The sequence below is a fragment of the Solanum pennellii genome, chromosome 12, assembly GCF_001406875.1.
Source record: "Solanum pennellii chromosome 12, SPENNV200".
Classification (NCBI taxonomy): Eukaryota; Viridiplantae; Streptophyta; class Magnoliopsida; order Solanales; family Solanaceae; genus Solanum; species Solanum pennellii.
In genome coordinates, this window is record NC_028648.1 from 79,632,975 (window position 1) to 79,647,938 (window position 14,964).

The window sequence follows — 14,964 nt, forward strand, 5'->3', positions numbered from 1 at the left end:
TATATTGACTAATGAGTAATTTCTGAATAATAAACCTTAATGATACAACAACAATATACATATATTGACTAATGAGTAATTTCTTAACAGGAAACCTTAATGATATTAATACAATATATATATATACTAATTTAGTATCAAGTTAAGCGAAATTGTCAGCCTTAATAATACAAATACAGTATATAGTACATGATACTGATTTAGTATCAGTTAAGCGAAAATTATCAATCTTAATGAATGAGCGTATGAGCTGTAATCATTTATGAGAGAATAATATTTCATGAATTACTTTGGGTTTGGATATGAACTTCTAATTATTTTGAAATTTATGGCTCATTTATGTAGTTTTCTCCCAGGGATCGATGTTTATATTCATCCCTAGCCCCTAGTGGAGGGTAGACATTTCTCAATCCATGAACGTGTATGCACCAGATCGAATAATGAAACGCCAAATAAAGAATATTTATGTATGAGCTTAAGAGGTGATGAATGAAATGTATCATGTCGCTGAATGAACTTATGATAATCCTTTTTTCTTTAAGTTAGTTTTTGAGATGTGAGTAAACCATCGATTCTAATTTAACATTTCATACCCTTTTTCTCAAAGTTGACAAGTTGTTAAGCAAGCGGCTGCTGGCTGCTGAAAAAAGTCACACAAAATATAAGTCAATATACATTTTTTTTTAGCTTACCATAGTCTAATATATAGTCTATATATACCACTTGCATTTAATAAAAAATATTCACTAAAGGCAACTACTTGATCAACTTGCTCATTTTTCAATTTCATTCAACTACTTATTAATCAACTACCTAATAATTATAATTACTACCTTCCTACTACTTGTCTAGCAACTTCCTTCTATATCTCACTCACCAACTATATATTCACTAACAAATATCCCTTCTTCTCTTCACTCACAACAAATTCTTCATTCACTAAGAAAAAAATACAACTATAGTAATGGCACTTGAAGCTTTGAATTCATGGACCAAAGGCAAGATTAGATCGAAACGATCGCGTAGCATCGTCATGGAGGAGCAACCATCAATTATTACCGAAGAAGAGTACTTAGCTTTGTGTCTACTCATGCTCGCACGCAGCAATAACAATAACAATAACAATAACAGTAACGTTTCTATTACTGGTGACAATTTGTACAAGTGTTCAGTTTGTTGTAAGTGTTTTGGATCTTATCAAGCTTTAGGAGGACACAAAGCTAGTCATCGTAGTAACAGAGATAAAGTCTACGAACAATCTGTGGTCATCACGTCAGGTAATGTGGTTAGTGGAAGGACTCATGAGTGTACCATTTGCCACAAGACTTTTCCAAGTGGACAAGCTTTGGGTGGTCACAAAAGGCGACACTATGAAGGGAAGATGACGTCATCGTCATCGTCGAACGGTGTGGGGTCGGTCAACAACTTTGACTTGAATATTTCGGTGTTACCAGATAATTGGCCGGGTTTTGCCTCGGGCGAAGATGAGGTGGAAAGTCCTCATCCAACTAAGAAATTAAAACAATTTCCTTCACTTGAATTATTTCAACAACAATAGGACACACTTTGTAAAAGTGATTATTTGATTATTTCATTCATTTAATTTATTCTTTTAAAGAAATTACTATTATTATTTTGCCTTTGCTTATGTTTGTTGCACTAACAAATATTGTTGACACACAAACTATAGTTATTGCGCGAATAAACATACNTAATTTATTCTTTTAAAGAAATTACTATTATTATTTTGCCTTGCTTATGTTTGTTGCACTAACAAATATTGTTGACACACAAACTATAGTTATTGCGCGAATAAACATACTGAATAAAATAAAATCATCTAGCAACCAAACTTTGTTGTACAAATAGTAAAAATGTAGCTATAACTCTTAATATAAAAACCAAATTACAGTCATTTCTAATAAAATTTTCTAATCATAATCATTAATTAATAAATACATCAAAAATAGTGGGAATTAATAATTACAATCAAATTTGGAAGTTGTTAAGGCTGCTGGTGGCTCATAAAGTCACACAAGATTTAGGTCAATATTGTGAAATATGCCCAACCTCTAATTAGGGATGGACATAGTTTGGGCAAACTTGTACTTCCTCTTTTCCTTCTCTTCTTCCTTTTGCCGGCCGCGGAGACCGGAAAATAAGACAGTCTAAAAAAAAGGATCTTCTCTGTCTACACGATTTTGAGAATAGAATGGCAAAGTAGGATGTGAGGTTTGAAACTAGGGGAAAAGAACAAATATATCCTCGAACTATCGTAAATGACATGCAGATACTCTGTTATATTTTTTGGACATTGATACAACTGTCATCCAAAAAGTAGAGTATATATGCCCCTTCACTCTAACGAAAGACTAAATAGGGACACATGACACAATCTTATCCATCGATCAGATATCTAATTTATGTCGGGTCGATGGATAAGATTATGACACGTGTATGTTCGTTAATATAAATGGTACATATGCTCTAGTTTTTGAACGGCAAGAGCACTGATATTTCAAAAGTATGACGGAGATATCTACATATTATTTACGATAATTTTAAAATATATTTATCTTTTTTTCCTTCGAAAATAAGGCAGTCCGAAAAAAGGATGTTTGTTGAATTTTTTTTTAGATATTTGATTAGGACTTTGATATAAAAAAATTTATACATTGGTTATTGGAGATGTATACATCTTTCTAAATGTATGAATCTTAAACCTCCACCAATCATTTTATATGTTGAGGAAAAAGAGATGTGTTTTGACTTTAATTTTGACAGAGTCCATAGTCTACATGCAGCTTAAGGCAACTGTCCCAATTAATATATATACTCTCTCCATTCACTTTACTATTTAAAAATAAATTTTTCATTTTAACTTTTATCATTTTTAAAATCATTTTGATATCGAACAGTAAAGTCCAAAAGAAGAAACTACAATCTCTGGTTTAAATATGAAGTTATGAATTATTAGATATTAGTTCCGTCGTTTCATTTTATATGAGATAGTTTGACTCAATTTGAAGTTTAAAAAAGAAAAGAGATTTCTAAAATTTTGTAATCTGAAATAAGTGATATATATTTGTGTGAAGAATAAAACCAAATAGGAGTAAATATTTAGCCGTCTTTGTTGAGGGCCAGAACTTAGAGACAAAGCCAAGATTAAGAGTTTGGAAAGATTCTAAATTTCGTTAATAAACGTCAATCAATGTTGTTCAGAAATTAATATAAAGATGTATTTAACTAACTTTTTAGTACAAATATAAAGTCTACATAAAAATTAATAAATTCGTTTGAACCCATAAATCCCCACCTTGCTCAGATCAAATATAAATACCGAAACGACCTCGTAGCGGCCTCATCATAGAGGAGCAACAACCAAATATTTCCGAAGATGAATACTTAGCTTTGTGTCTACTCATGCTCGCACACAACAATAACAATAACAATAACAATAACGATAACGATATTACTAGTAACAATTTGTACTAAGTATTCAGTTTGCCGTAAGTGTTTTGGATCCTATCAAGTTTTAGGAGGACACAAAGCTAGTCACCGTAGTAACAGAGATAAAGTCAACGAACACTCTGTGATTACAACTAGTGCCACGTCAGGTAACGCGGTTAGTGAAAGGACTCATGAGTGTTCCATTTGCCACAAGACTTTTCCAACTGGACAAGCTTTGGGTGGTCATAAGAGACGTCACTATGAGGGGAAAGTGACGTCATCATCATCGTCGTTGAACGGTGTGGGGTCCATCAACAACTTTGACTTGAACAATCCGGCATTGCCGGAATATTGGCCGGGTTTTGGCTCCGGCGAAGATGAGGTGGAAAGTCCTCATCCAGCTAAGAAATTAAGGCAATTATGATGACAAGTTCATACTTTAGTATAATTGTTTAATTTGTTTTTACATGTCCATTTGGATGAGGTGGACAATTTTTAATTTTTTTTTCATTTTTTGTAAATGTCCAATACACTTGGAGAAAGTGATTATTTGATTGATTTATTTTATTAAACACTAAATTATAAATCAAAATCATTGATTTTGCAAGTTGTACTCTTTTTTTACTATTCATTTTTTCTTCTCTTCTGAACTAGATTGAACAGTCGAATACACTAAGTTTTTGTTACGTGTGAAGTCTATAGAAAAGTCTAACCATATTAGGTTATTTTTACACTTGAACATATGACCCTCTGATCACGTGACAACAAATCTTACTGTTGCTAAGGCTAACAATAAATAATCAAGAAAATCTAAAAAGTAGACTCCATCTTCAAACACTTCTAGACATGATCAATTGCCTAGAAAGACTATTACTATCGTCATGTGAGGTCTGGGGACGGTAGTGTGTACACAACAAACCCTCGACTCAACTATCACAATTATTATTTAAGTACTACAATTTCTGGTCTAAGTATCAAACTATAGCATATGCAGTCTATAGCTAAGTGATGGTAAAGTAATTTAGAAGAACTACCGAATGCCAAAAACTTATTGATGGTGCAGTTCCTTCGATTAAATATAACTGCGCGATTAAATAGGGCCAACGAGTGGCTTAACAGTTACTCCTACCACTGCAACACCTAGCAAAGAATTATCAGTTATGTACGAAATTCAACTACATAGATAACTGATAACTTGTGCAAGTATCGCCTAGCTAGAGGCGTACTAGAAGTTACATACCATGGTAATACAGAGTGTTTCAACGAAAAAATTTACAAGAACAACACAAAATTAGCAAAGACAGCTTTTTGTAAGCAAAAACAACACTTGCCCAACTTTAGCACAGCGGTGGAAGTGGATTAACGATGAGCTTATGGGAGCCCATCGATAGTGCTAATAGGAGGAGGTGAAGGCTTAGGAATATAAGGCATAAGAGGAGTACCATGCTCAATAGGTCCTGGTTTTACGGAAGCTTTTGAGCTTGGAACTGGATCGATGGGACGATAATCTTCCAGGCCTAACTTGCTTGAATCGTCCTCATTGATGCTTGGACCGTAGCCATTTTCCTGAAGATGGGAAATTGTGAAGAAAAATTGAGGCTTTTTAGTAATCCATACACAATTTATGATTTCTACATCACGTAAACGATAACTATAAGTTATAACCGTTATAAAGTACCTGCAGCTTTCTGTTCTTTATGGTCATCGTTGTATCGGTATTTTGCCATTTGAAGGACATTCCTGTGTTTCATTTACGAGAAAGCTACGTCAATACCATACCCTTGCGTGAAACTGTGAATACGACTATCTGCTGATCATTTCTGTAGCTTTAACCTCAGTATCTGGCAAACAGAGATTGGTATATATATCTCATACAATTCTTCTAACGGCAGCACCGTGTATATTAACAAACCGAAATAAATGTATCCAAAAATGTACTGAGACTTTGTGAAAGAACCTCGGGCAGACATTTGAGAACCATCGAGAAACAAATACGATCAATAACATAAGTAGTTCATTAAAAGTAAGATGAATGGTGTATACGAGAAATGAAGCAAGACAATTTAAGTTGGTATCAAATAAACAACAACGGATGTATAATCCCACAAGGTGGGATCTGAGGAGGGTAGAGTAGAGTGTACGGAAACCTTACTCCTACCTTGTGAGGGTAGGGAGGCTGCTTCCGATAGGTGATAGACCCTATAAAGGGAAGAGAAGAGTATACATGTAGATAATCATTTTCTCGTTATGCTCTCTTGATTACCTATATAATAGAAAACGACTAGTATGTTCATTTTTATATGTATCACAAGATTTGTGATGAAAGAAAACCATTTATACTCAGATCCATTTACGATAAGGCAAACGAGGTAAACAAATAGTTAGGAGTGAAATAGCATTTTTTCGGAGAGCAACCAAGAAAGATAGTTAGCACGGATACAAACAACATACCCAGTGTATTTGCAAACCTTACTCCTACCTCATACAGATAGAGAGGTTATTTCCGATAGACCTTCAGCGTAAACAAAGCCTCTCAAACAGTTCGTAAAAGTGGGATACAGATATGGGAGCAACAACAAAATAACGCGAAATGGAGAGTGTTACACAACAAACACGAGGAGAGCAGTAACAACAACGAAATAATGCAATAATCCTTTAGGTAAATAACTCAACATTCAATCAAGTACATTATACACCATTCTTGCCAACAAATAATAGTATACCAATTTAGAAATATATTTAGTTTTACAAAAAAAAAAAAAAACACACACACAATTCACATACCCCATTTTTAAGCTATAAATTCACAACAACAACAATAACAAAACTTGAACAAACTTAATACAGTAAAAAAAAAATTTAATAGCTAGTAAGTCCAAAAATGAACAAGTAATTAGAGCTAGCTTACATATCAAGATTCTGAAATATGAAAAAAAAAATACTAGTAATATCACAGAACAATAGTAAGGGTTTTTACCTCCAGTGTTGAAGCAAAAAAAGGATAAAAAGGCTGTAATTCCCATCATCAAGAACAGAACAGAGAACCCAAAAGTCTTCATACTGTAAAAAAGTAAAAAAGATTTGATTTTTGGAAAAATTTATTGACACCCTTTTCAAGAAAAGAGAAGTTCTTGAATAAAATTCAATTCATTTGAAATGTTTCTTCAAAGAGAGCCCACTATTTTGATGGATGAGTAGAATAAAAAAGAACAAATATTTTTCTATTTGTTTCTACTATTTTTATGAAAAAAAATAGTTTATTTTTTTACAAATCTTTAATTCTAACTTTCGACAAATCGTATTGAAAATCTTAAAATAAAAAGATATTTTTCGTATTTCTTTTAATTAAAACTTACTTAAGAAGTGTGTTACTAGAGGTCAAGTAATATGAAAAATAGATAAAGAATCTTTACATAAATAATTAGACAGATTTGCTATTTACTTTTTTTAGCATGTGATAACGAGTATACATAGACTATACACTAATTATACACGATCATACATAGTTATATATTTGCCCACTTTTCATTTAATCAGTAGGTAGATAGCTATCTCGATTAATTTTTCTTAATTTATTTAACATAATAAGATTCAAAGTTATAATTACTTTATTACATTCGGTATACAGTTAAAGTTAGACAAATGAATTAAAACAGAGAAAGTCCGATTAAAATAAAGAAATGAATTTTATGAGGATGAGTCATGAAGAAGATTAAGTAGAAAAGTGCAATGTGTATAAGGGGAGAGTAAATGAGAGAGTTATTGCACCTTTGTTGTTGTAAGTACTTTTTTTTTTTTTTAAAGTTACAGAAACAATGGGGAATGAAGCCAATTGAATGCTTAACATGAGGGGAAATGAGCCTTTCCAGTCTTGAACATTGGTCTTTTTTCAAATCACCATAAAAGAGACCTTTTATTTTTGGATTCTTGTATCATTTGGTATTAAAAGATAAGAAAACAAAAATTTAATATTTCTTGACTCTTTTGTTATCCTTCACATATATTCATTATTGAAATTTATTGTTAGTTATGTTAATTGCTCATTAAGAGTCTTTTGATCTCATCAAATAAATGTATCGGAGCGTTGAGTAATGTATCCAATATTGAGACATAATATTTCGAGACGTTGAGCGATGTATACAAAACTGAAACACGATGTATCAAAGCATTTTGAGATGTATTCGGATTTCACCAATTGAAAAAGAATAAGGATATAATATAATTAGATCTTAACACTATGCAATTTGCGTAAAATTTCCCAAGAAAATACTAATGTTACTGCTTTCCTTCAGTCTCAATTCATGTAAAGAAAGACTTTTGAAATTTATGATATGAAGTTATAATGTATCTATACGAAAAGTACGACATTCTAATGATGTAGACGAGGTGTATACTCAACGACTCGTCTTCATCGATACACTGGAAATTGAAAACAAGGAAAATAAATGGAAGAATGAATCAGTTTGTAGCTATTGAAAATCAAGGGTCTTGACCTATTGTATATCATCCTGTAAATAATGTTTGAGCAACTCAATATGAGGACTGTTCAGCAGTAGTTTTATCTCAATTTGCGATGTTTTGAGGCTTTTGGAGAAGGGGTTGCTTACTAAACAGCAATGGCTTTCTTGGAACTGGCCATATACGTCAAATATATCGTCCAAGCATACGCGAATGCACTGTTGGCTAATGGCTGTTAAAGAGCATTACCAAAAACGTTAACCTTGTGAGTGTTTAGAAGAACAGATTCAGAATAATTGGAATCGAATTGAGCAATTTAAATAAATTTGAGATGGATAAAAACTAGAGCAATAGATGCTTCCGTTAAGGGCTTGTAGTCGGACCTCAGAAGTTGTGGATCATCTCATTAATCTATGTTGCTCGAACTCTTCAAAAATGTCACCAAGTGCATGTTGGATCCTCCATAAGTAATGCATTTCTAGAGGAACCGACAGGGCTGTGCCAGCAACTTTGGAGAGTCCGAGCAACATAAATCTCATGAAACATAAATGTGCTAGTGTCCTTACAAAAAAGACAAGTGTAACATAGTACCTGCAAATGGACAGGGATTACTTTATATGTCAAGAAATCACACAAGGGCCAGTACATTAGGCCATTCATCATTGTTGGGAGCAGGTCACGCTTCAACCTTGCAACGATTTCCCCCCCATTCTCACCTGAATGTGAAAATAAGAAAGAGTTGAAGGATTAAATCATGTTGCACCAATGAGACGGTAAATCAAAAGGCAAAGGTAATCATCAGACCTAGCATAACCGACAAATAATCATAGATCACAGAAGCAGATTTCTTAAACAGAACTTTAACTCAACGAGTTCTTTTTTTAAAAAAAAAAAAAAAAAACACCCTTGATAATGTTGACGTATTCATGAAACTTTTCAAATGTGTTAACAATCAATACTGGCAATTATAGTGTCAATACTGGCAGAGATTCACAGGAGGAAAAAGCTTAGAAGAAACAGCTCCCTTTAATGTAATATTCAGAACCTCAGCCACTGGACGTGGTAAAGTTTCACCTATATCATCAATCAGCCCCACCAACTTAAACATCTTATGTACCTACCAACTGGATGTGGTAAAGTTTCACCAATAGATTATGTACTCAGCTACATTTAACTCCTCTGACTGTGTATGCATGTATATAGCAAGTGCTGCCCGGCGAAATTGGGGGAGTAGGGGAGGCATCTATGCAAAGACAAGTATGAAGCATTTTTGCACACAAGAACCCTGATATTGTCTATATGGTTGACTAAGATTAAACAATACGAAACACTAGTTTACTGATAAAAAAAATACGAAACATTAGTTTCTTTCTTCTTTTTTTTTTTTTTTGGATAAGAACAAAAACATAAGTTTTTTTCTATGAGGTCTCCATATATCAAATAGTCTTGTTTCCACTTCCACAACTATTCATTTTATTGTTAGGTTTTTCCAAAGCTTTTAAAATTCTTGTCAAAGAAAAACCGTGAAAGCTCTCAGCATTCAATAAATTATTAGTTTGATTTATAGTTGAATAATATTACCAAATGACTAATGCGCAATCATTAGGCACTCGGCAGGAAAAAAGAATTTATCATTTTTACTATTAACGATGTATTATACACATTGGACCACCCTTATTCTGCCTCTATGATTTTCCCTTGTATTGTTTGTATTTTTCTATAATTTGTCATGTTCTTTTTCCCCTCGGAATATACAGAACAAACATATTGCTTTACACTATAATGCAGGAAAGAAGCAAGGTTAAATCCCCCTCATAGTGGTGTAGTCAGTAGTGTGTATCACTAGATTCTGATGTCCCACTCTGAACTGCTCTTTTGGGATACATAGAAATACTCAGGAAGTCCGGAAGTAAAGTTATGTGCCTTTTAGTATCAATTGTGAGTTGTGACAAATAGCATAATTAAGAAACAAACTAGCGACTTCAGTACTAGAAAGCAAGAACTAGGCAGAAAGCGCATAAAACAGAGAAGAACCTAATGTGTACCTTGTAGAGCAGCATTGAAAGAGAAGAAAATAGAATTAATTACAGGCCCAAAACCAAGCTGTCCCATCAATAGCTTCTTCAATGTACTAATGGTATCCCGCTTCGGCAATACACTTGCCACAAAGTTAAACCAATAATGCTGTGCTGTTCCTAAAATTAATAGTCCAAAGCTAGCCATTCGTAGAGTCCTAATTATATCTAAAGAATCTGAAGGTGACATCATAATCATCTGAAAAATGCAAACCACATAGTCGACAAGTCACAACTCATGTTTAATCAACTTGTATCACATCAAAAAATTCAAACATTCCATTTCGTTTGTCTAATCAAAACAAAAATCACCAGTATACGTTCTGCTTCGGTATGGTGGAAACTGGAAATTGTTTTCCTTCACTAAAATCATTTTCCCATTTGGTTTTTTTGAATCGTCGAAAATATTTTCACCCAAACAAAGGAAAATGGAAGTCATTCTTTAAGAACGTAACTATTTCTTAATATATCAACATTTAGCTAGCATTTGGCCATACATTTTGGGAGTAAATTTTGAAAAATTGTCTTCAAATATCTATTTGGCCATGAAATTCAATCATCTTCGAATATTCTCCAATTCCCAAAACTGGTCTGGTTTTTGGGGACTTTTGCTTATAAAACTACAAACTTTTTCCAAGTAAAATGCATGTTCAAACACAACGTATACAACTTTAAAAGCTCAAATTTTCGAGTTTCAATCTCAAAATTTATAGCCAAACTAGAACTTAACATTTACTTCAACTTACAAAAAAAAAACTATCTTTTCGCGCAAATAATTATCATTTGTTACCTTCTATACTTGGATAATCAAATCAAACAAAAAATTCTCCAGAAAATTACAAATACAACATAATCTAAACCATTTTCCGCTGAAATTAGCAAATTAAAACCAAATTAAATTACAAAAATTAGCAAACAAAATAGGAAATTACCTGTGAAGTTACATCAGAAGCAGCATAAATAACAGCAGAAGAAATACTTTTCGTGATAATTGGACGAGCTTCTAGAGCTCCTAAATACCATGCCAAAAACCCCAATTGGGTTTTCGCAGACGAAGATGATGAATATGATTTTCGAAAAAGTAACAAAAACGAAAAAGAAGGGGTTTTACTAACTGTATTTGTATTGAAACTTTTACTACTATAAGATTTAGATTCAGTCCATATTCTGGAAATTGAATTCTTGGAAGTGAAACAACGCTTTGAATGTTGAATTGTTGTGCGTTTAGCTAAGCTTGTTAGAAAATTTAGTCCCATTTTTGAATGAATTTGAGATTTTTTTTCTTCTTCTCTGTTTTTTCCAGTTTGATGAATTTGGGGTTTTTTTTGAAGATCAAAGAACACTGAGGTTTTACTTATGCTTTTAGGGCTTTTGTTTTGATAATGCCATTTGCCCCCAAAAGATTAGGGAAATTACACATGAGCACTAGTTTCGGTAAATTTTAGGTTTAGTAAACATAAAAATATGTTTTAACTATAGTTTGGATAATTGTGTTTCATAACAAATTTTATGTTTGCTATGGTGCATCGGATCTGTATAAATCGCAAGCAGGCATTCGTTTGTATAAAAGTGTAACGATTGTATATGTATATCGGTTAGATAATTATACATACGTAACTACTATGTATATTTATCAATGATTATTTTTATATATTTGCACAAAGCTTGAATTTGTATACAATTGAATCGAAATAAAGTATTTGTATCAAATCTCTCGCTCGCTCGCTTTTATGTTTGTATAAATCGAGAAAGAGAGAAGACAAAAGAGAATTAATGGGGGAAGATATGTATTTATATAATTATAAATGTATTTACATTTGTATTTGTATACATATTTTTTTCTCGCTTTATACAAACATAAACGCAATTTATACATTTGTGTTTGTATAAAGTGAGAAGAGCGAGGGAGAGTTACGAGCGAGATTACGGAGAGCGTCGAGCGAAATTCTATTGGGAGAGAAGCGAATGGCAAGTATTTCTATGAATTATAATTAAATGAAACTGTGGTTATAATATTTATTTTGAATTAATAATTTGCTATTTTATACAATTTTTCTCTCTATATTATCATGTCGAATGCATTTATATATTTGTTTAACTTTATACAAATTTAATTATCTAACTATTTATACAAATTCAAAATTAAAAAAATTAAATTTAAAAATTAAATTAAAAGAAAAATTTATTTATATATTGCGGCTTAATTAAATATTAGTCCAAAAAAATGTATGAGTTTACTTCACCTCATCAAAATTGTGTCCATTTATAAATGCCACTTAATGTGAAGTTGACATATGATTTAATAGGAGACATAAATCATAATCACCAACCATTTTTGCATAAATACTCTTGAAATTTCCAGAAACACACCATTAAATAATTGCATTTTCTTCTCGTGATTCACATACAAACATAAAAATTAAAAGATTAATTAAGCAACTACTATGATTATTTAAAGGAAAATTTGTATATAATAGCAAATTAATAAGCTAAAATAAATGAAATATCTAGGGTTTGATTTAATTGTGCTCCATAGCAAACGTTAGCTAAAATTTGACAGCGTCTCTCTCCCAAAAATCTTGCTTGCCACTCTCCATTCTCGCTCGCCTCTCTCGCTTTATACACAGAAGTGTATAATTCTGTTTCTGTTTTGTATAAAGCGAGAGTAAATTGTATATACATATGCAAAAATATATATCTTCGTGTTATACACTTAATTATACAATTTACAAACATTTTACTTCAAATATTGCAGAGAAAAAGGCCAACGAATTATACAATTGCGAATTATACAATTGCAGTGAAATACAATTTTCTCTAGCTTTATACAACAGAAGTGTATATATTGTGTTTCTGTTTTTGTATAAAGCGAGAAAAACATATATCTTCTTGCTATACACTTATAATTATGCAATATACATACATTTTAACTCGATTCAACTGTATGCAAAACAAATTTTATAAAAATATTGCAGTAAAATAGGCAGCGAATTATACAATTGTGCATTATACAATCGCAGTGAAATAGGATAGCAAATTATACAATTGCAGCGAAATAGGCCAGCGAATTATACAATTTAGGCCAGCGAATTATACAATTGTATATGTATAGCGAATTATACAGTTTTATGTTTGCTATGGAGCGCAATTATGCAAACTTTGTTATAACATGCAAATATGAATTTTTTGTTTGTTATGTGAAAGTTGCCCTTATTTAAATACTTATAATAACATCTAAAAAAATAAATTACTCCAAAAGCTTATTTTAAAATGTCATAAAAAAATTTCTCGAAATTTTGTGTCTAACTTATATCAAACAAAATAAAAAATTATTTGATAACTAGTTAGAAAAAATATTATACGCGTAAGAGATTCTCGATAAATAATATCATACTTGATAATTAATTATAACTATATATAAAATTAAATACAATATCTAATTTACAATTTAGAAACAGCAAAGATTAATCCTCCTTTTAATTCATATTGTTTAACTTAATATGGTATAGAGGAAGAAGATGTACGAATTATGTATAATTTTAAATAAGATATAAAATAGAATAACCATTTTTTATGTATACAATACATAATTTTTTGGTGAATATATACATAATTCTAATTAATAATCAAATCTTTTTAAAAAATACTCCATCCGTTTCATTTTATATATCACATTTCAAATTTCAAAAGTCAAACAAATCTATCTTTGATCGTGTATTTTTCATAATTTTTTTAAACACTTTGAATTATAAATTTTTGTGACTCGTAATACCTTCTACGTAGTTTACAAATATATAAATTTCATTTTAAAATTTTTTGAAAATCTCATGCACAAATTTCTGATAAAACTTAAATTGTTTGACTCTCAAATAAAAAAAAATGTCATAAATTATGACAAAAGAAATACATGCGGTAATCAAAAAGCGACAAAATATTCTTTCATTCTTAATCAGATATATATTAGGTTTAAGTAAGTTGGCACACAGAATTGGTTTTGCTGGGGGTATTTTACTTCCAATATTTAGACTTTCTAAAGTTAAATTTAATAGAAATTTAGTGCGAATATCAAATTTCGAAAAAAAGGTAAAGATAAAAGGCTATAATATTCACATGTCACACGCTACTTCACACCGACACCTCCATTTCCCCTAAAATTCACACTCTCCACACCCACACACAAACAAAAAACCCCAAAACTCCTCTCACACCAACAAAAATGGCGATTTCAGATAAAGTAACAGCGAATTTAACAACTTTGTATCTAGCAATTATAGGTGCAATGAAAGCTTACGGCTTAATTACCGGTCGAAATTTCACCGGTTGCTTCGTTCTCATACTTTCAACAGCTGCCGTCGCTCTGGTGTTGATTTTGACTTTGACATGGGATATTTACATCAAGGCGAGGAATGTTAGGGTTCGTCATAATCGGATGAATCATCGTAATCAGCAGCAGCAGCATAACAATACTAGTAATGAATTTTGTCGAGGTGGTATATGCTGGCACGGCGTCGCTGTTAGTTCTCCGGCGTCTCATTTCCGGTTCCGGCTACCTCAAAATCGTATTTAATTTGATTCAGAATTTAGACGAAGTAAGTTGATTTAATCGAAAATATATATATAAATTTTCATATTTTGGTCGGTAATTTATGTAGTTATTTGCTTTACATATAAGTTATTTTGAGATAAAGTTAGATTTATTAATTTTAATGATGAAATTAATAAATCAATCACATGCTAAAATAATTTTTGACATTTTATAGTTAGATTAATATTAATTATTTTAGTAATGTTATTTCATTTTGTTTTAATTAAATATGAGATAACCGAATTATTATTTATGTCAATTCATTAATATTAGGGGTGAACATATGGAAATGTAATTATCGAACTAAATGGGAATTTAACGGTATTGAAGTTTGATTAGAGAAAAAATTAATTTTGATAAAGAAAATCAAACTTTGAAAGTATGACATTTTGATAT

At 31.5% G+C, this 14,964-nt stretch overlaps 4 protein-coding genes and 1 pseudogene across 4 annotated transcripts; 3 read left to right on the plus strand and 2 right to left on the minus strand.

Moving 5' to 3' along the window:
• The first annotated feature begins 826 nt into the window (after positions 1 to 826).
• Positions 827 to 1,644, plus strand: LOC107006795 (zinc finger protein ZAT10-like). The gene has a single exon (XM_015205315.2). The coding sequence runs from the start codon at positions 965 to 967 to the stop codon at positions 1,556 to 1,558; it is 594 nt and encodes a 197-aa protein (XP_015060801.1). The 5' UTR covers positions 827 to 964; the 3' UTR covers positions 1,559 to 1,644.
• A 1,692-nt stretch (positions 1,645 to 3,336) lies between these two features.
• Positions 3,337 to 4,008, plus strand: LOC107006566 (annotated as a pseudogene).
• A 583-nt stretch (positions 4,009 to 4,591) lies between these two features.
• Positions 4,592 to 6,632, minus strand: LOC107006879. Its single transcript, XM_015205395.2, has 3 exons — positions 6,428 to 6,632; positions 5,129 to 5,190; positions 4,592 to 5,016 (listed from the first exon to the last, which is right to left on the minus strand). The coding sequence occupies exons 1-3, from the start codon at positions 6,507 to 6,509 to the stop codon at positions 4,822 to 4,824; spliced, it is 339 nt and encodes a 112-aa protein (XP_015060881.1). The 5' UTR covers positions 6,510 to 6,632; the 3' UTR covers positions 4,592 to 4,821.
• A 1,116-nt stretch (positions 6,633 to 7,748) lies between these two features.
• Positions 7,749 to 11,328, minus strand: LOC107005537 (protein SYM1-like). Its single transcript, XM_015204159.2, has 4 exons — positions 10,916 to 11,328; positions 9,954 to 10,182; positions 8,500 to 8,624; positions 7,749 to 8,140 (listed from the first exon to the last, which is right to left on the minus strand). Exons 1-4 carry the CDS (start codon positions 11,237 to 11,239, stop codon positions 8,057 to 8,059), a joined length of 762 nt encoding a protein of 253 aa, XP_015059645.1. The 5' UTR covers positions 11,240 to 11,328; the 3' UTR covers positions 7,749 to 8,056.
• A 2,744-nt stretch (positions 11,329 to 14,072) lies between these two features.
• LOC107006650 lies at positions 14,073 to 14,670 on the plus strand. The gene has a single exon (XM_015205166.2). It carries the CDS (start codon positions 14,200 to 14,202, stop codon positions 14,548 to 14,550), a length of 351 nt encoding a protein of 116 aa, XP_015060652.1. The 5' UTR covers positions 14,073 to 14,199; the 3' UTR covers positions 14,551 to 14,670.
• The last annotated feature ends 294 nt before the right edge of the window (positions 14,671 to 14,964 follow it).

What these genes read in the sequence shown, in the direction of transcription:
- LOC107006795 (XM_015205315.2), top strand. Translation starts at nt 965, where the DNA reads ATGGCACTTGAAGCTTTGAATTCATGGACCAAAGGCAAGATTAGATCG.
- LOC107006879 (XM_015205395.2), bottom strand. Translation starts at nt 6,509, where the DNA reads ATGAAGACTTTTGGGTTCTCTGTTCTGTTCTTGATGATGGGAATTACA. An exon ending in TTTTTGCTTCAACACTGGAG is followed by an intron (nt 5,191 to 6,427) that starts GTAAAAACCCTT and finishes AATGAAACACAG; the next exon opens with GAATGTCCTTCAAATGGCAA. An exon ending in TAAAGAACAGAAAGCTGCAG is followed by an intron (nt 5,017 to 5,128) that starts GTACTTTATAAC and finishes TCCCATCTTCAG; the next exon opens with GAAAATGGCTACGGTCCAAG.
- LOC107005537 (XM_015204159.2), bottom strand. Translation starts at nt 11,239, where the DNA reads ATGGGACTAAATTTTCTAACAAGCTTAGCTAAACGCACAACAATTCAA. An exon ending in TTTCAATGCTGCTCTACAAG is followed by an intron (nt 8,625 to 9,953) that starts GTACACATTAGG and finishes TTTCACATTCAG; the next exon opens with GTGAGAATGGGGGGGAAATC. An exon ending in TAATCCCTGTCCATTTGCAG is followed by an intron (nt 8,141 to 8,499) that starts GTACTATGTTAC and finishes GCTCTTTAACAG; the next exon opens with CCATTAGCCAACAGTGCATT.
- LOC107006650 (XM_015205166.2), top strand. Translation starts at nt 14,200, where the DNA reads ATGGCGATTTCAGATAAAGTAACAGCGAATTTAACAACTTTGTATCTA.